Source organism: Typopeltis vanoorti, chromosome 15 (assembly GCF_054136105.1).
Source record: "Typopeltis vanoorti isolate ZY-2024b chromosome 15, IOZ_Tvanoo_1.0, whole genome shotgun sequence".
NCBI classification, from domain to species: Eukaryota; Metazoa; Arthropoda; class Arachnida; order Uropygi; family Thelyphonidae; genus Typopeltis; species Typopeltis vanoorti.
Window position 1 is genome coordinate 40,752,576 of NC_143563.1, and position 21,751 is coordinate 40,774,326.

General features: G+C 37.3%; 1 protein-coding gene across 2 annotated transcripts in view; it reads right to left on the reverse strand.

Moving 5' to 3' along the window:
* Positions 1-1,741: 1,741 nt before the first annotated feature.
* LOC150098686 (uncharacterized) overlaps positions 1,742-21,751 on the reverse strand; it is an 81,551-nt gene continuing 61,541 nt past the window's right edge. For both annotated transcript variants that reach the window (XM_090405229.1, XM_090405230.1), the window contains exon 2: positions 1,742-3,531. In XM_090405229.1, the coding sequence (XP_090261355.1) occupies positions 1,947-3,350 (1,404 nt within the window). In that variant the 5' untranslated portion in view covers positions 3,351-3,531 and the 3' untranslated portion in view covers positions 1,742-1,946. The remainder of the gene's footprint in view (positions 3,532-21,751) is intronic.

Sequence of the window (21,751 nt, forward strand, 5' to 3'; positions counted from 1 at the left end):
TAGAAACTCCACGAACAAAGCCCGAATTCCAATGCCAGGGTTCTTCAACACCTGTTCCTGCAGATTTGCGAGGAATTCTGCTGTACGAACGCAATCAGATCGTCTGCTAGGGATCTTTCTTCTTGCTACATCCTCGTAGTCACCATTGCGAGTCTCTAGTTCATGCCTGATTGTTTTTACTGTATTCAGGGAGCATTGGGCAGCAGTCATAATATCCTTATTTTGATGGCGGGCACGAATCATCATGATACAAGTTATTCTCTTCCATGATTCAGGTGGGTTCCAGCTATCCATCCTTTCTGACATCTTGTATATGAATGAAGAAGGGTCCAAACTTTTAAATGAAGAGAAGTGTGTGTTAATACATGTAACTTACGGAAAAATATAATTAATTATAAATATGTCAAATTTATCCCGAACACCCTGTATATGTCATTCCAAATCGTTTACCCTATTCTTGCTGTTGTATGCAATAAATAAAAAAATATAAATTCAGAAGCATCAAAAAGAAAGCGATGCTTCTGGGTTTCTCTTTTTTTTTTCTTTACAAGAGGTTACCAGTCACCTGTTCATACTTCAATCTGGTATTCCAGATTGGGGATTGTGAAAGCGATTTCTCCTGGTTGAGCACGCATTTACCCCCCCCCCCCTCTCCTCTCTCTCTCTTAATCTGGAACCTTTCCCATGTCTGACTAAGGTAGCCCTACTGGTAGCTTGCTACCAACAGCATTGCTGATCACAACCTCAAGGTAAAGATACCGTCGAGGAGAGCATTATCTATCACTCAAGGGTATTTTAACCTAAAAGTGCACTCGGCAGTACCTGAGGACCTTGGCTTTCTAGCAGCCATACAAAATAATATAAATTATTTTGTTTATGATATGAAGATTTATCCTTATTACCAGGGCCAGTTTTATCATTAGGCGAACCTAGGCAATCGTCTAGGGACGCTAAGACTTTGGGGCTTATGTTTGTGTGAGCATGACAAAATATATATATATAGAGAGAGACAATGTATAGGGGCGCCTAAATTTTCTTTGCCTAGGGGCAACAGATACTCTTGGACTGGCCCTGCTTATTACTCTATGCTATGGGTTACAAATTTGGAAACTCAGCTTCGAGTAACTAAAATGGTTCTTTCTCAAGTCACCTTATAAGAAATGAAGATCATCTATCTCTTAAAAATATTGTTGAATATCAAGGTCATAGTTCGAGTTGAATCTACCACCCAGTTAATCAACGAATGGAGAAATATCCACTTAGCCAATTAGTCTGACCAACCATAGCCAATCTTTTTCCTAACTCATATGTCCATCGAATGACACAACAGTGCTTAAATAATTGGAGTCTAATGAAAAAGATTTTTGCCCTCTGACAAAATAACAATACCTAGACTATGACAAAACTCGGAAAGGCCAAAAAAGTTTTCTCTAGTCGATGAGTAAATTTGAAGTTGAAAAGTCACATAAGTTCTGTTAGTAGAACTACTCTAATCCTAATATTGACTGAATCGGCCTTCACATGTTTATACATCACTAAACATGGCTGAGAAGTGTCCTTTGAAATCGAAATAAGATATAAATACTATTAGAACATGGATACGAAGCACAAATTATTTCATCCATATGGTTGTTTGGGTTGCTCACTCAGCTGTTGTTACCGACAGGTATATAAGTCATTTAGATTAGTAATGAATTTTTGAACACTAATTTTTAAAAAAATGAATATATAACAAAACAAATTTATTCAAAAAATTTAATGAACTAGGTCAATTACATAAACAAAAGTGTTATTTAAAGATAGAAGTTCATAATTATGTTGTTCTTGTGCCAGATGAACAAGAATAAATTAAATCAGCATGTCGATTTCTGAGATATGATCACAATCATTAGAGGCACATGAGATTCGATTTAATTCATTATACCTCCTATTAAGCTAAATGGACATTATTTCTTTTTCTTAGTCTCTCGGGCATGCAGTGATGAGTGGCGTTTAAGATAACCTAATGTTGAAAATGTCTTACCACATGTTTCACAAGGGAACGGTTTTTTTTGAGTATGCATCAATAGATGATCATGTAATCTACTTTTAAGCATAAAAGTCTTCTTACATATGGAACAAGAGAATGGTTTTCCTTCGATGTGGATTATAGAATGCCGTTTTACATCACCTGACTTTGCAAAGGTCTTGCCACACGTGGAACAAGGGTATGGTTTCTCTTTAGAATGAACTAATAAATGAGCTCTTAGATTACTTTGACGCGAAAATGTTTTAACACACTTTGAACAAGAGAAAGGTTTCTCCTGAATGTGAACATTCGAATGTTGTCTTAAATTATCTGCTCTGGAAAATGTTTTACCACATGTTGAACAAAGGTAGGATTTTTCTCGAGTGTGAACAAACAAATGCGCTTTTAGACTACTAGCATACGAAAATGTTTTATCACACATTGAACAAGAAAATAGCTTATCTTTAGTATGAACTAATAAATGTTGTTTTAGAACTCCCGCTGTTGGAAATGCTTTGCCACAGGTGGAACAAAGGAAAGGCCTTACTTGAGTATGAGCAAATAAATGGGCTTTTAAGCTACTTGCACGAGGAAATATTTTCTTACATTTTGAGCAAGTGAAAAGTTTTTCATTGCTATGCACTACTGAGTGTTGTTTCAAGTTGCTTAATCGTGAAAATCCTTTCCCACATTTAGGACAAGAGAATGGTTTATCTTCACTATGGGACAACATATGTACTTTCAATCTATCAGGAAGCAAAAAGGATTTGTTACATATGGAGCAGGAGAAAGGTTTTTCTTTAACGTGGACTAACGAATGCCGTTTTACAGCACCTGCTTTGGAAAAGGATTTTGAGCATATTGAACAAATGAAATTTTTCTCTTGAGTATGAACCAATAAATGAACTTTTAGGTTACTGGAATGAACAAATGTCTTCCCGCACGTCCAGCAAAGAAATGGTTTCTCCTGAGTGTGAACTAAGTGATGTCTCTTTAAATGGCTTGAGCGTGAAAATGCCTTTCCGCATGTTGAACAACAGAATGATTTCTCTTTAGTGTGAACTAAATTATGTAACTTCAACACATCGGAACGAGAAAATGATTTCTTACATGTTGAACACCAGTAACGTTTTTTCACTTTTTTATTCGTTAAATTTCCTTTCAGCTTATTTGAGAATGAAAATGCATTCAAATGCTTTTCATTACCAGGGGATTTAATTAACTTGTCCACTTGCAACATCTTTGTGTTGCTTTTTGTGCCAGTAATGCCGCTAAAGGGAAACTCCTCTGCATTTTCTTCTTTACGAATCTTCGTGTCTTCTTCATCCATAAGTGAGAACATGAAGGTTTCCTTCTTCCAACTAGTTCGATAACCTTTTCAATGCATGACAATTCTTAAAGCAATAGTCATTGTTACTCAGGATTAATTGTATCCACATAGATCGTCGATCTACGGTACACTCACTGTTATTTCTTCTTTTTCTTCAATATTCAGTATTAATAATAATTCACATTTAGTAGACCTGAAAAATGAAAAGAGGAACTTAAGCTGTAAGAGAAAACTATAAAAGAATTATGTAATAAAACTCAAAATACACATTGCTCTATACAAAAATGAAATTTAATATCAATACTAATGGCTTATTTTGCCTATTTAAATAATAATAAATATCTAATGAGATCATATTCACATTTCTCCCCATTTTTATAACAATTTGCCATCTTACAGCCTCTATACCAGCATATATTGTTATTTCTTCCAATATGAAACAGTTACACCACTGCAATTAGGCCGCCAGTGCCTCATTTTTGGAAACAGGATGTACCACTGCAAAGTGAGGTTGTCAGTTCGGTAGGAGAGAGACAGTCTGTAGTCCAAGTCATCTCTTGATTCGCTCCTGGCATTCTCTAGGAAGGCCAACTAAGAGATGGCTTACACTACAGACTGTTTCTCTTACCCAACTGACAACCTCACCTTGCAGTGGTACATAAATTGCCACTTGGCCTACTACTGGAGAGGGGGGTTTAGTTTGGTTTATAGTTTATTTGGCGCAAATAGATGATTTTTCTTACATATGTCCTTGTATAATGAATTATAATAATTTATTGTATATTTAATGTATTATTATAATAATGCAATTGCTTATAGTGTACGTGTGACTTCTAGGAGTGAAGGGATTTATTTATTTTATAAGCAATTGGTGTTTCGATGTCAACAGGTCATAAATAGGTGTTTATTATTATTTATTATTATTATCATCAGTATCATTACGTAGTGTATTACCTCCGATAGAATAACTGTTCTCCATTATACTGCGGACAAACTTAAAAATAATACCAAATTCTACAGATAAATAAAAAGTTAATTAAAGAGCAGTAGTTTGTTCTATTAAAGAGCTTACACACACAATCACTTAATTGAGATTACCACTCAATTAAGCATCGTTTTCTCTCTCTCTCTCTTTCTTTCTTTTTTTTTTTTTTCCAGTTGTGGTTGTTTCGTTAGCTGAAGCAACTACGGCTAGACACCAGTGTCTTATCCTGGTCTATTCCTTCCCTAAGGAAGGAAAACTTTGCCGTTTCCACGAGACACTGGCTAACCAAAATAGCAATTTGATTTTATAAAATAGTTATTCTTGGTTATTGTCTAGTTAAAACGTTCTTTCAAAATAACCAAATATTATTCGACTTGTAATCATTTGTACGCACTCATGTTCTACAGCGGATTTTATTCAAGTTGCCCTATTACAATGCAAGTTTTATTCTGAGAAAAGAAACCAGAAATTGACAAATTTTGAATCGACTAAAAAAACATCTTTTGCAGAAGAAAGACCATACAACGATCCAGAGGCCTAGCTAGGGAGAGACGGAAGGGGGGGGGGGGTTCCTCCCCGGTCGGCACTTTGAACCTTTTGGAACTTTTGCACTTAATTCTAAAATACAGTCTCGAGAACTCATTCCCAAATATTGTAACACTACTGCGAATTTTGCTCACAATTGCTGTAAGTGTTGCTAGTTGTGAGAGGAGTTTTTCTAAATAAAATTGATTAACAATTACCTATGTTACTATGAAGTAGACTTCGCCAATGTAATCGACGAGTTTGCTAACAGAAAAGCAAGAAAAATAACATTTTAGAATGTTGAAATTAAAGTGTTACTTCAAAAATAAACATAGTGTTTTAATTTATTTCCCTATACATGATTTTAAATGTTTTGTAATATTTTTGCTCTTGGTGTAGCTCTAGCTACACCACTGCAACGATCTTTCTTTTGCAGAGACGTCACTTCAAGCTGAGGCAATAATAAACTGCAATATCTATTTATATGAGGGAGTAACTTTTAGTTTGTTTCAAGGTTGCAAACTACATATTGTACACAGACGCAGATATGCTGCACTGTGGCTGATGCTGGGGACAGTATTTTTGAGAACCTGCCTGGACACGATTGTGAATTTCTGGATGGATAGTTTACTAGGTATGAGTCTTGGTTTTGTTTATTACCACTGTGGTCTCCTTGCCACTTTTTTTTTATAAATATTTACACAACCATTCGTATGATTGTGTAAATATCTAAAACCTACCTTCGTATGAAGGTAGGTTCTCCCCACTCCCTCAAAAAATCTCTGCTACATGCTCCAAGTGTTGTGCATATTCTTCCTGAATCATCTGGTATACACATACCGGTCACTGAATTAAAAACTTTTCTTTAATACTGTGTTGGACTTCCTTCAGCCTGACTTACAGTACATATGCATTTAGCACAGAATCCACAAGGTGTTGGATTGCATCTATGTCTACAGTATACCATGCATCCACCACACAGTCCTTTAACTGGCTCAAATTTAATGGAAAGGAGATTTTGCTCCCGGATCTGTTTTTCTAACATATCTCATACATTTTCAATGGAAGATCTGGGTTTTGTGATGGCCAGGGAAGGTGGGAGAAGTCACTATCATGCTTGCTGAATCACTGCTGAACAATTCTTGAACAGTGGACAGTAGCATTGTTGTCCATAAAACAACTGTCACCTACTGGATAAAAAGTCAACTGCAAGATGGACTTGATTGGTAACAATGTTCAGATATTCCTTGGAGAACCTGACCTTCCAGCAATATGAATGGATCTGTTCTGTACCAACGGAACATGCTCCACGCCATGACACCACCTCCAAAACCTTGAGTTGTGTTTACAAGGTGCTGGGTTCATTGATTCATGGGGCTCCTGCTAAACTCTCTGCCTACAGTCAGTACAGAACAATGTGTAACCCTGACTCATCAGCCCATAACTTTTTTCCAGTGTTCAGTGTCCAGTCACGGTGTTCCTTTTTAGTGCCATAATGAGGGCATGGCAAAAGAGGCGCCTGCTACGGGCACAACTAGGTTTAGGGCACAAAACGTAAAAAATAAAAATAAATAAATAGATATAAAAGTCTGCTATTTTATATTGTATTTTTAAATTTTGGCAATATGCTGCTTTAGACACACAAATTCTGCAACACACTGCAACTCATTTTTATGGGTTGTAAGTAGTAAGTATTTAACATATTGCATTTAGTAAAATTTAACTTGTTACATTTAAATTTTTCAAACTTTTCATCATTTTTGGATGGAGGGGGGTGGCACAAGTTAGACACTTGCCACAGGTGCTTCATATCCTTGTTACTATACTGTTTCTTTTTGACACCACTGTAGAAGAGCGTTCCAGTTCTTAAAAAAATCAGTGGTTTCCATATAGGCAATACTAATCCTCTTTAATTTTCTGCAATATGAAGTGAGATATGGAATGGGATCAGCCTTTGTTAAATGCTTCCATCACTTGCTGCATGTAGGAAGTTCTGTTTGCCCATATAATACTTCTCAGATGACATCAACCTCATTCCTCACAGGCGATCTTAAGACCACAGTTATACCTCTTAGACAATAGTGTGGTTTATCTTTTCACTGATTTGACATGGGATATCTAACCTTTTGAGAAACCAGTCAGTTCTGCTGTTTTCAAAATTGTGGCTCCAACCAGATGGGGGTCCCACAATAAGCTCTTCATCAAAATCCAAAAGAGTCTTTTTGTTTTTTGACCAACAGCATTCTTAAATACATGTAAATGATGTTTATGTGTATCTGGGTAAAGGTTTCTAATTCAGTTGCCAATATATGTAGAAATAGTATGGTACATTATTGCATTTTTTCCAGCTCAACAAATATGCTTGCAAATAACTGCAGACTGGACAAAATGGAATATTTTTTATTTAATAAAAATAACTTTCTGAACAAAAGCTTTTTCAAGTATAGTCAAGAGTAGAGGAACTTTTGTAAGCCTTTCTTCAACCAGTTCCTAAGTTAGTCGATCTCTGGTGTGATCAATCATTTTTTTCCTCCCAGAATCTCTAGTTTTTCATTCCATAAACTCAAGAAAATCGGCGATTCTCTTCATTGGGCACTGCTTATAATTAATAATAGTCTTGGACCAGCTATCCCTGATTGGCTACTGGTGGATTTGAACTGCCCACTCAGTCTCTAAAAGTTGGATAGGACTGAAACAGCCTTACCCCTGTAGCTGATTTTTTTTTTTTTTAAGAAAACAGAAGAGAATACGTGCAACACAAAGGGCCAATTTAGTAACAAAAATTATTGCAACAAATTATGTTTTCAAAAAAATTCCTTTTGCTTTTTTAAAATTTACTTCCTATTTTCATTATTTACTGATCAATTCTTGGAATGGTTCTCACACAAAGGAAATGTTCTCCAAACAATGATATAATACCAATCACTTTGCACAACTCCTATTGACTTACACTGAAATCTGGGGGGGTGGGAGCAAGACTTTTTTTGTGGCAAATCAGAGAAAGTCTTCTAAATATGCATTGTGTGATTTGTATTTACTGGTCAAGGCAATACATCATACAGTAAAACATTGACTTTATGTTGTAATCTATGTCTCATTGCTGTTACAAGCAATTTATTCACGATAAATAAATTTGAAACTTACTGGTTGACAGAGAAAGTGCCATGTATACTTAAACTTGCAAGTATAGGTCCCATGTGGGCATGAAAGTGAATGTTTATGAATTGTGAAGTTTCATTACCCAGTATAAGATCAGCACACACCCTGAAGTAGCATGAAACGATTCCATGATTCTATGCATCCTAAGATACAACTGAAATTCAATCTCTCCAACATTTCAAACCTTATGATTTTAAAATATGACTGAATTTTTATCATGTATAATTTAAAATAACATATGTTCAAGATACCAAGCAATTTTATAAGCTAGGTTTTAATCCTTTTTTTCCCAAGTAAGCAAACAGATAAGTATAATAAATTTAGTTTAATCATTTATCCCAGTGAAAGCAAACAAAGTTTGTGTCTGAAAATATCTTCAGGACTGAATATAGTGTTGTACTATCTTACCTGGGTAAGTAGTACAACACCAGGCAACTCTTGTCAAAGGTGGAGCAAGCTACCAACACTCCTATCCCAGTATCTCCCATAATGCAAAACACATCTCCTTGTGGATATGTATACTGTTATGCATTAAGGGATTGGCCACTACCCAGACTAGTTTCAACCTTTATTGAGGTCTCTTCAGTGGGAGCCAGGCCCAGAGTTGGAGATACCAGGCAGAAGCAGTAGCAAGGTCATCTTTACCTATAGGAGTTGCCAAAAGGTTTGCCACCTTTTATTTATTAAATTACTCTGGATTTAGAGAAAGATGTTGAAAGTTTATTTTTCACTAGGTTAGACTATAATAAATTTAGTTTAATCCTTTATCCCAGTGACAGCACACAAAGTTTGCACCTGAAAATAATCTTCAGGACTGAATATAGTGCTGTACTATCTTACCTCTGTAAGTAGTACAACACCAGGCAACTCGTGTCAAAGGTGGAGCAAGTTACCAACACTCCTATCCCAGTATCTCCCATAATGCAAAACACGTCTCCTTGTGGATATTCAGTCCTGAAGATATTTTCGGGCACAAACTATGTTTGCTCTCACTGGGATAAAGGATTAAACTAAATTTATTATAGGCTAACCTAGTGAAAAATAAACTTTCAACATCTTTCTCTAAATCCTATAATAAATTTAGTTTAATCCTTTATCCAAGTGTGAGCAAACAAAGTTTGCGCCTGAAAGTATCTTCAGGATACCCCAGTCCTGAAGATACTTTCAGGTGCAAACTTTTTTGCTCACACTTGGATAAAGGATTAAACTAAATTTATTATACTCTAACCAAGTGAAAAATAAACTTTCAACATCTTTCTCTAAATCCATAGTAATTTATTAAAAAAGGGTGGCACACCATTTGGCAACTCCTATAGGTAGAGATGACCTGCTAATGCTTCTGCCTGGTATCTCAACTTGGGCCTGGCTCCCACTGAAGAGACCTCAATAAAGGTCAAAACTAGTCTGGGTAGTGGCCCTTCCCCTAATGCATAACATTAGACATATCCGCAACATATCTCAACTTGGGCCTGACTCCCACTGAAGAAACCTCAATAAAGGTCAAAACTAGTCTGGGTAGTGGCCCTTCCCCTAATGCATAACATTAGACATATCTGCAAGGAGATGTGTTTTGCATTATAGGAGATACTGAGACAGGAGTGTTGGTAGCTTGCTCCACCTTTGCAACGAGTTTCCCTGGTGTTGTACCACCTTACCTCAGTCCTGAAGATACTTTCAGGTGCAAACTTTGTTTGCTCACACTTGGATAAAGGATTAAACTAAATTTATTATACTCTAACCAAGTGAAAAATAAACTTTCAACATCTTTCTCTAAATCCATAGTAATTTATTAAAAAAGGGTGGCACACCATTTGGCAACTCCTATAGGTAGAGATGACCTGCTAATGCTTCTGCCTGGTATCTCAACTTGGGCCTGGCTCCCACTGAAGAGACCTCAATAAAGGTCAAAACTAGTCTGGGTAGTGGCCCTTCCCCTAATGCATAACATTAGACATATCCGCAACATATCTCAACTTGGGCCTGACTCCCACTGAAGAGACCTCAATAAAGGTCAAAACTAGTCTGGGTAGTGGCCCTTCCCCTAATGCATAACATTAGACATATCTGCAAGGAGATGTGTTGCATTATAGGAGATACTGAGACAGGAGTATTGGTAGCTTGCTCCACCTTTGCAACGAGTTTCCCTGGTGTTGTACCACCTTACCCCAGTCCTGAAGATACTTTCAGGTGCAAACTTTGTTTGCTCACACTTGGATAAAGGATTAAACTAAATTTATTATACTCTAACCAAGTGAAAAATAAACTTTCAACATCTTTCTCTAAATCCAGAGTAATTTAATAAAAAAAAAGGTGGCAAACCTTTTGGCAACTCCTATAGATAAAGATGACCTTGCTACCACTGAAGAGACCTCAATAAAGGTTGAAACTAGTCTGGGTAGTGGCCAATCCCTTAATGTATAACAGAATACATATCCACAAGGAGATGTGTTTTGCATCATGGAAGATACTGGGATAGGAATGTTGGTAGCTTGCTCCACCTTTGACATGAGTTGCCTGATGTTGTATTACTTACCCAGGTAAGATAGTACAACACTATATTCAGTCCTGAAGATATTTTCAGGCGCAAACTTTGTTTGCTCTTACTGGGATAAAGGATTAAACTAAATTTATTATAGTCTAACCTAGTGAAAAATAAACTTTCAAAACAGACAAGTATGTCAAGTTTGCACCTGACCATAGTTCAGGTCTGAGACAACTCATAGTAAAGGTGGAGTAAGCTCTGATCACTTTCCTTAGTATTTCCCCTAATGCAAGGCATATCCCCTTGCAAATGTATGAGATGAGTAAAGGTCGAAACCGGTATGGGTTTAATGCATAGCATCATACATCTCTGCAAGGGGATGTACTTTGCATTAGGGGAAATATTAAGGAAAGTGATCAGAGCTTACTCCACCTTTACTATGAGTTGCCTCAGACCTGAACTATGTTCAGATGCAAACTTGACTTACTTGTCTGTTTGCTTACTTGGGAAAAAAAAGATTAAAACCTAGCTTATAAAATTGCTTGGTATCTTTAACACAGTTTATACCTAAGGTGAAAAAACTTTTCTACATTAAAATAACATAAAATCCATCTGAAAATTTTAATGACAAATAATCTATGTATTTTCATAGTAGTTTTCTTTTTAATTCTGACACTACACTTCATAGCATCACTTAAGGCCATCCTTAAATGACATAATTTAAGGATGGACTTTATTTAAAGATTATTCAACAAACAAAGAAAATTTTTGCACAGCTCAGTTCACAGAGCAATGTCTCCCTCTAAAACTTAAAGTTTTGAGAAATGACTGACAGTTACAAGAATATAACTTTCAGTGCAGGTGAAATTGGTATTATCCCATTTACCCAGAAGACAAACTTTGACTAGCAGTCAGTATATCCACCTTTTATTAACAATTTTGATTCACAGTTTCAGTGGCTGGAGTTGTTTACAACTGTTTATTCTCATCAGAGAACCAGCTGGAAAATTTCTTTTCAAAACACTTTAACTGTAATTAGCAACACTGACTGTAAGTGAGCAAGAGGTGTGTGGGGAGTTGAGCAAACTACATGTAAATAAGGCTGTGGGACTTGATAATATATCACCATGTATTCTGAAGGAATGTGCCAGGGAGTTGATGCTGGCCTTGACATATTTTTTTAAAATGAGTCTTGCACTGGATCAAGTTCCTAAGGAGTGGAAGGAAGGCAAAATTGTGCAACTTTATAAAGGAGGTGGTAGAACTCAAGCATCAAACTATAGACCTATCTGTGTGTCAGGTGCTGTGGTTAAGTTGTTGGAGAAGTTTGTGAGGACTAGGATCCAGAATTGAGTTGACAACAATGCTATTATCTTTGATGGGCAGCATGGATTTGCTAAAGGGAGGTCATGTTATAGTAATCTACTTATTACAATAAGGTGACTGCTTCCTTCGACAGAGGAGAAGGGTACACAGTAACATACTTAGATTTCACAAAGGCTTTTGATACATTACCTCATGATAAGTTGATAGTCAAACTAGAGTGGATGGGGTTTGGATATTGGATTGGAGACTGGCAATCTGATAGGTATCAACAAGTTGTCTATGGGGGAGCAATATCCAGGAAAAGGAAAGTTATTAGTGGTGTACCTAAGGGGTCTGTTTTAGGGCCATTGCTGTTTAACTTGTATATTCATGATATTGGTGTAGATCTGGATGGAGATATTCAGTTGTTTGCAGATGATGCAAAGTTGGGACGAGCCATACAGAGTAGAGAAGATGTTGTGACCTTACCAGAAGACTTGAATAAATTGAGTAATTGGGCACGGAAATGGAGATGCGAGTTCAATGTTGCAAAATGTAAGGTTTTAAAATTTGGAAAACAAAGATAGGGTGCAGAAATAAGAGATCTGGGATGATAGTAGATAAGGATCTGAAATTTAGGGGACGCATAGCCAAAATTGTGAAGACAACACAAAGACTTCTGGGAATGATGCAGAAGACACTGACTTGTAGAAGTAGGTAGATTCTTGTTCCATTGTACAAGGCTTTGATTAGGCCACACATGGCCTATTGTGCGCAGATTTGGTCACCTGGTTTTCAGAAGGATAAACAGATTTTGGAAAGGGTCCAGAGGTGACTGACTAAGGTAGTTTCTAAACCTCTGGAATGTCAAGTATGCGGAAAGATTGAGAAGATGCAACTTGCAGAGTCTGGTGGACAGGAGAGATATGATAAAGACCTACAAGTTAGTAAGGGGTTGTTATAGGATCAATGCTGGAAAGGTTCTACAGAAAATAGTTGGAGATTAGGGGAGAACCAGAAGTCATCTCTGGAAACTGTAAAAAGAGGGCATGAGTAGGGGAGTGAGAAGCAGGTTTTTTCATGCAGAGTTGTGAATGATTGGAATGCCTTGCCTGAGAGTGTGGTGTCTGCAGAGAATTTGAGTGTGTTTAAAGCACGGTATGATGAGCTGTGTGTGTGTCTGATAAAAGGACCTCTCAGATGAGTCTTTGACTCCATGGGGTCTTGGGTAATAATAATAAGAAGAACACTGGAATAGAGAGACTCATAAGACTTTTCCTACTGTTTTAAGTAATTCACATGACAAAGATTGAGGTTTTGTAGGTTCTCAGTTGCCTTTGAAACTTTTGATATTTCAAAGGCAACAATAGTTTACTAGTCAGCTAAAAAACAATAATGAATATTTACTATCCTGTATTTTTATAAGTGCACAAAAGTTAACATCTCAAAAATACAACTTGCAGTCATGAGATTGTGGAAAATATTTAACAGTGCAGATAAAAAAAAAACCTAAGGTTTCACTGCAGGCCAGGAAACCGTATCAAAAGTCAAGGTCTTGGAGAAATTAGTCAAGAAAAGAATACATGATTGGATAGATGAAAATGGGATACTGTATGGGGGACAACATGCTTTTCTGAAGGGTAGATCATGCCTCATTAACTTGCTCACATTTTATAACACAGTGACGGCTGAACTGGATAAGGGTAATGGGTTTACAGTGATTCTACTGGACCTTGCTAAGGCCTTTGACAGAATACCACATGTAACTCTAATCAGTAAACTGCAGCATATGGGAATGAATAAAGGGTTGGTGAGATGGATAGGAGGGTGGCTGATGGAGAGATATCAGAGAGTGATTTATTCAGGAGTAGAGTCCAAAAGACGGCTTGTGACTAGTGGTGTGCCGCAGGGTTCTGTTCTTGGACCACTCTTTTCAATTTGTTCATTAACAATATAGGAAAGGATCTGAGAGGAAGTATTCACTTGTTTGCTGATGATGCAAAGTTGGATAGAGCAATAGTGAGTGCACAGGATGTCAAAATTTTGCAAGATGATTTGGATAGTTTGGAGGATGGACTAAGGAAAATGGATGTCAATTTAATGTGACAAAGTGTAAGGTTATGCATTTTGGGGTGAAAAGATTAGCAGCAGTATATCACATTGGTGGAACCGTACTCCAGGAGATTGATGAGGCCAAGGATTTGGGAGTGTTGGTGGATAGGGAGTTGAAGTTTAGGGGGCACATTGCAAAAGTGGCTAAATCAGCTCATCAAATCACTTGGTTTCTGAAAAATACTTTAACAAGCAGAGACAAACAAGTTATTGTTCCTCTGTATTGAGCCTTGATAAGACCCCATCTAGACTGCTGTGCCCAGATATGGGTGCCAGAGTTTCTTCTTGATGGGGAGGATGTGGAGAGGATCCAGAGACGAGTGACCAAGATGATAGCAGGTCTATGGAATGAACCTCATGAGAACAGGTTGAAGATTTGTGGGTTGCAAAAATTGGTTGATAAGCAGAAAAGGGGTGATATGATTGAGACATTCAAAGTACTGAAGGGTTTCTATAAGATTAATTCAGAAGATATTTTTGAGAATAGGACTGGTGGTGGGAGGACTAGGGGCCATACATGGAAGCTGGGCAAGAATGTGGTTAGCAGGGGTGTTAGAGCTAGGTTTTTTGCTTGGAGAGTGGTGAATGAGTGGAATAAGCTGCCAGAGTCTGTTGTTAGTGCTATGACTGTGAATGAGTTGAAGGCGAGGTATGATAGATACTGTGTGAATGTCGAATAATTGTTCTTGACATGATGTTAGGGCCTACCTCGATGAGTCTGTTGACTCCTTGGAATTGCCTGAAAGAATAATAATAAAAAGCACTAATAAAAGGTAAATATACAGGTTCTGGATAGAGTTAAAAGTCCTTTAAATAGAATCGGCCAGTTTTGTTGGCCGAGCGAGTGTATCAGCTTTCCAGCGAAAAGGCTGCGGGTTCAAATCCCACCATGGGCATGGATGTTTGTGATTGTCTGTGGAAATACTAGTGGTGGTGACAGGCAGTAGATGCTGTTGGTGTAGTTGCAGTTAGTTTTAGTTGGTGGATTGACTGGCGGAGACAGATAGTTGTCGGGTAAGTGTCCTCCCTCGATGAGTCTTTGGACTCCCTGGAGGTGTCATGTAATAATAATAATAAAAGAATTATACCAAGACATTTAAAACTCTTTTTCAAGTTTCTAAGGCAAATACACTTTTCAAACTTGGTTAAAAGTAACAAAAGTATATTTGCCTTAGAAAAAATACTGCTAATTGGATAAAACACAATATTCAACCCTTATGAAGCCTTTTGGCAGTTTTATACACTTAAAATGTAATCGTGAATATATATGTATATAATATAAAAGTTATATTACTTATATGAAAGGTTTAGAATGTGACTCACATAGATCAACTTAAATACTCTTAAAATTTCATGAATTAAAAGATATCATTTTAATGATCAATAATTTTCTCCTTGTATTGATTAAGGTATACATTAAAGATGCCAAGAAATTATATTATTGGTTTAATTCTTTATCCAAGTGCATGCAAATAAAAATTTGCATGTGAAGTAACATCATGAGTGGGCTACTTGTATATAGCGGCTAATAACTTCATATTAATTGCTTAGTAACCTGTAATACAATGCATTATGGGAAGGACCACTACAAAGGCAGTTTTAGCCTTTATTGAGGTCTCATCAGTGGGAGCCAGACCCAGAAGTGATACTAATGCAGAACATTACTGTCTATAAGGGTGAAGCATAATGCTTTTAATCCCTGCCATCTGATAGGTTACTGTGTAGGGAAAAATTTATGAGCTACGTGCTCAGCCCGAGTTGGGCAAGTTATAGATCTTGAAAGAGAACTAGGATGGTCTTAGGTCGTCTATATTTGTATAATTCCGATTCATCATAATTTGCTGCTTGTTGGACTAATTCATTTGGATGTGAGGACGATTTTGAGAAGTATTTTACTGCGAAAGATTGCAGGAAAGAGTAGATATAAGGGATATTTGTGTCTCGATGAAGTTGAACATTTCTAATGTACCATGGTGCATTTAAGGTCATGCGTAAGTATTTGTTTTGCAGTCTTTGCAGTTTAAGGATATTTGAGCTTGAAGTATGGCTCCAGACAAGGGATGCAGTAGTGATAATGGGACGAATCATCAACTAGTAGAGGAGCAATTTGATTTTAATATCTAGTTTGCTGTTCCTATTGATAAGAGGACAGAGTTGAATGATAACTTTTGATGCCTTTGCACATAAGGATTTTGTATGTGGACTGAAGGTTAGTTTTCTATCTAGCAGTATGCCGAGATATTTGGCTCATCAGGGAATCTTGATGAGCCAAATATCTCGGCGGAGTTGAATGATAACAGAGGACAGAGTTGAATGATAACTTTTGATGCCTTTGCGCATAAGGATTTTGTATGCAGATTGAAGGTTAGTTTTCTATCTAGCAGTACGCCGAGATATTTGGCTCATCAGGGAAGCTTGATGAGCCAAATCGAAAGATGTCTTCTTTGGGAAATGTTGAATTTTTTGTGAACAGAAGGGCACTGCTTTTTTGAGGATTTACTTGCAGTCTCCAAATGGAAAACCAGTGTTCCAGTTTCAGCAGGTTATCTTGTAGTTTCTTTGTAACAAGATGCGGTTTAAGAGATCTGGCCAGTATTGCTGTATCGCCAGCATAGAGAGTAATGATAGATGACATCGAGTTATGCGATGCACCTCATTATGTCTGCAATGTAAATCGCGAAAAGTATCTGCGCCAGGAGGGATCCTTGAGGCACTCCAGCCAAGACCCGCTGCTGGGTAGATACCGCCCCATTTAATTTAACTTGCATGCGTCTTCCAGAAAGAAAGGACTTAATGAGGTGGATCAGACACAGTGGAATGCCGGCTAAAATCAGCATGTATAGAGTCCAAAGTGCCATAATTTGTCGAAGGCCTTTTCTAAGTCAAGAAAGACTGCTCTGGTGTATTGATGCCAGTTGAAGCTGGTGGTAATGTATTCAACTAGTCTATGGATCCGTTGAGTAGTGCTGTGGAGTTTGCGAAAACCAAACTGCTCTATAGGTAGGATATTTAGCTTGTTAACAGAAACTTGAATTTTGGAGAGGATGACTTTTTCAGTGATTTTGCCCAAATTGGAAATCAGCCTGATAGGGTCCTTACCAGGCTTATAAATAGGGACCACATCTGCCAACTTCCAAGCATAGGGAAAGTATTTTAATCTAAGCATGGCATTTATTATTGTTGTAAGATGTACAATGGCCTTTTGGGGTAGCAGTTTAATAACTTTATTAGGGATGCCGTCAGGTCCAGGAGCTTTTTTATTTTTTAAATTTTGTATGATCTCATCGATTTTGGCTAGAGAAGTAGGTGTGAGTTAGCTGGTACAAGTAATCACACTGTTTTTTTGTGAGTGACACTTTGTTGAGTGACTAAATCTTGTATTTTTCTAAGTCAAAAACTTAGAAAAGCAGTTCAGGTTCTCATAAGATGGACTGCACTACTTTTCTAAGTTTTTGACTATAGTTTCAGCATCTGAACTATGCCTAAATCCGATTTGAGAGGAGGAAGAGTTTTATTTTTATTTTTGATATTTCTTAACAGTTTCCAAACGGTTTGATCACCGGGTGAAATTGAAGCTAATTTATCTTCTCATAGTTTGTTTCTGTGGGCCTTCAGTGTATCTCTCACTGCACTATTCAACCAGTTGAGTAACTTTTTAACCTGGAGAGCCCTGGTATTAAAGTCTTTTTCTTGCCTTATTTTTTTCCCTGATTAAGTTCATAACATCTTCTGAAGTCTTTTAGGCTTAGAAGTAGGAGTATTTGAGGTGATAGATGATAAGGCTACATTGATTTGTTGAGTAAATTTATTGATTGCAGAATCAATTTCTTCTTTAGAGTTAATATGAGGAACAGGACCAAAGTTTGGGAGCACATTGGATAATTTTTCCCAAGGTATGAAGATGTGAGGCGGGGGGGGGACAGTCCCTTCTGATTGTGTAATTGGAGCAGAATAGGGTTGTGGTCAGAGATTAATTCGTCAAGTGAATCCAAGTTGTACTGCAATTTGACATTTTGGAGGACAACTATATCTAGGACATCGGAGGAGCCAATTGGACTGAGATGAGTTGGTATTGAAGGACCAGCCACAGCTATGCAATTGGAACTTGGGTAGTTTAACAGTATGCGGCCATTTTTGTTGGTAGATTTACTGTTCCAGGCAGGATGTTTTGCATTGAAGTCACCAGTGCTGATGACCAGTCCTTTTACTCCAAGGATGGCATCCAGATCTGAGGTCAACAATGTGTTTGATGGAGGGTTGTAAGCAGCAAAAATTTTTAGGTTGCCAATTGAGTTTGTGAGGACATTGACATTAATGCCTGTGATTTCGAGGTTGGTGGTTGTAGGATTGGTTATTGCATGATAGTTGATATCGTTTTTGATAAGGGTGGTTGTACCTCCACCTCTATACCCAAGTCTGTCGTTTCTGTAAATCTGATAGCCTCCGATTTTTAGGTTATCAGCAGGCCTCAGGTGAGTTTCATTGATTAGAAATATATCTGGGTTATATCTATTATTGAATTCCTGGATTTGCAACACTTTGTTTTTGATAACGTTGGCATTCCAAGCGATAATCCTAAGCAACTCTGGGGTGATTTTTTTCCTATGCATCAGAGAGTGCAGATAATATGGATTGGGTTTGCTGTAAGAATCTTTTTGTAACACTTAGTGATGGATTTGAGTTGCTGAAATCCTGCAGCATATTTGCAAGAGAAGAGGTGATAATAGTTGATAGATTTGAATGTGGATTAGCCAGGTTCTGGTTTTGTACTATCTGTTTGGAGCAAGCCACATCAGCATATGTTCTCACTTGATGTTGAATATTAATTTTCTTAAGGGGCTCAGTTAATGGTGGGAAAGCACCTGTTGTCATGTTCTCACTCTTGGAGGACTGAGGAGTTTGAATTTCAGGAAATCTCGCACTAGATGACAAGGTAGGTTGATTATTTGGATCGTTCTATCTGTTTTGGGGGTGATGTGTACACCCTCTATAATTAGCGCACTTAGCCGGGGTATATTTTGGCTTGGTGCAGGTGTTTGTGGGGTAATTCTTGCCACATTTTAAGCATCTGTACTGGGCTTTGCATAGCTTCTGAGCATGGCCAAATTTTTGACATCTGTGGCACTGCCCAGAAGATGCTCCCTTCCTCAATGGGTCTGGGGTGATTTTAATCCACAGATTGATTTTAGATTGTATACGTGTTTGTAAATATTAGGAATCTCTATTAAAACTAGAGGGCTAGGTGTCTTATTTGATCTGAACATTCTACTGACCTTTATGGGAGGTAGATCCTGTAAGTGAGGTCAGTGATTATTTCATCCGTGTGAATATCCTCGGAGGCTTCTCATAGGACCACTTCTAAATTTTTTTCGGAGGCAAGTGAAAATGTGTGATATTGTGTTCCTCTTGCGTTCAGCTCCTTTGTAAGATTTCTATAATCAGCCACCGTGGTGGGATGAATTTTTATGCCCTCATCTACATTTTTAGCCGATCTATAACTTATTTGTAAGTTAGCCATAGTGGTTCTCAGTGTTGTCCATCTATGCTTTCCCCTTAGGATAATCGGCGGCACCTTTTCATTGGGGGAGGCAGAGGGGTTTGAAATGGGAGCGTCTTCGTCCATACCCAACATCATTAGTTGGCTCAGCAGCGAGAGTTTTTAGCTTCTTATGAGCATGGATCTCTCCTTGATCAGAAAGATTAGAGGTAGAGACAACTAGATTGGGTTTTTCCTCCATTTGAGGAGAGTCTTCATTTTCCTCATAATCAACCTCGGGTGAAGAATATATGTTTAAGTAGCTGGGCCATTCTCGTTCAAATTTTTTGAGAAGCTTTTAAACAAAAGCAAGTGCTAGCCCTTTGTTGAGTGACTCGATAATGATGTTGGGGTCGATCATGCTAGTAGGCCATTTCAGCTTGAACTTCTTTTGAAGTTTATTAATGAGTATAAGAGCTGGCTCTTCATCGAGCAAATCAGGGATGGCATCTACATTAGGCAAACTCATATCGATTTAATTGCGTGTGAGTGCAAGTAGAAATCCCGCAGGCCTAGAGACCTGCCAGCAGAAATTCTGTAGAAAATCCTGCAGCAGCAGAGGACTGCCAGCATATACCAATCATTGGCTAAGTACGCGAAGCAATAGCAATTAAATTGCATCAAAAATCAAAAGTCAAAGTCTTACCTTGTGCTCCACTATCAGTGATCAAATGAGTCTTTTCATCTTCAATCAATCACTAATTTACAACCTAATCGTGCTCCTTACTTGACTTAAGTGATACTAATGTTGAAGTAATGCAGAAGTCATATTTCCATTTATAAGTAGTCAAAAACTGTCACCTTATTACTAAAATAATCTGGATTAAAAAAAGATGCTTGAAAGTTTTTCACTTGGTTATACTATAAATTAAAGATGCCAAGAAATTATATTCTTGGTTTAATCCTTTATCCAAGTGTATGCAAATAAAAATTTGTGCATGATGTAACATCATGACTATCCAAACATCTTTATTGTAATCCAGAGCATTTTAGTAATATGGTGTGACACTTTTTGACTATTTGTAAATGGAAATATGATTTCTGCATTACTTTAACCTTGGTATCACTTCTGGGTTTGGCTTCCACTGATGAGACCTCAATAAAGGTTGAAACCAGTCTGGGTAGTGGCCCTTCAAATAATGCAGAGCATTATACATGCCCATAAGGATATGTGCATTGCATTATGGGATACTAAGGCAATTAATGTGAAGTCGTCATCATCATCAAATTCCTGCCATGTACCCTCAAGGGGTGTACAGGATATGATAATACTACATGAAAAAAATTACACCATTACTAACTTCCTATTTACAATTTTCCTCCAAATCAGTCTGTTACTTGTCAAGACTCCAACATTATCAGATCTTATATTTCTATCGTCTAAGGCACTTTGTACTGTAACAATCCACCTATATCTTGGTCTTCCTTTGGGTCGTTTTGTTGCCAACCTGGCAGAGAACACCTGTTTTGCTAATCTTTCTTCATCCATTCTGTTTAAGTGACTATACCACCTGAGATTAGCTCTGCTAATGCATTCCTGAATGCTGACAATGTCCATTTCTTTCCTAATATCCTCGTTTTTAATATGATATTGCCATTGATGCCATCTGTTCATGCCTATAATCTTTCTCAGGACTCTCGTATCTGTGGTCTCTAGTCTTCGGTCAAGTGTTTTACTTCTGACCCAGCTCTCAGATCCATAAGTTAAAACTGGTTTGAACACTCTCTTGTATACTGCTAATTTAGTGTTCTGACAAATTTCTCTCTTATTCCATATGAATTTATTCAATTGACTTCCCACCATACCAGCTTTGCTGATTCTGTTGTCTATTTCTACATTGAATTTACCATCTTCACTAAAAATCATGCCTAAGTAGCTGAAATGTTTTACTTGTTCCACAGATTCTCCATTCACAACACAGTTGACATTTTCAGCGATTCTGCCTATTTTCATTGTCTTTGTCTTTTTATTGCTGACCTTCATACCATATCTATTACAACAGTTATTCAATTTAGTCAGAGAATCTTGCAGACTTGTAGCAGATTTATTTAGAAGTATGACATCATCCGCATAAAGCAAAGAGCTGATATTAACATCTCCAATTTTGATATCATGTTTAATACCACTTTCCTTCATAATATGATCCATATAGATAATGAATAACAGAGGGGATAATGTACATCCTTCTCTCCCACCAGATTTAACATTAAACCATCTCCCTGTACTTCCTTCAATTCTAACTGCTGACTTATAACTCAAATAATTTATTTATTATTAAGGAATTTATTAATTGAATAATTAACGATTA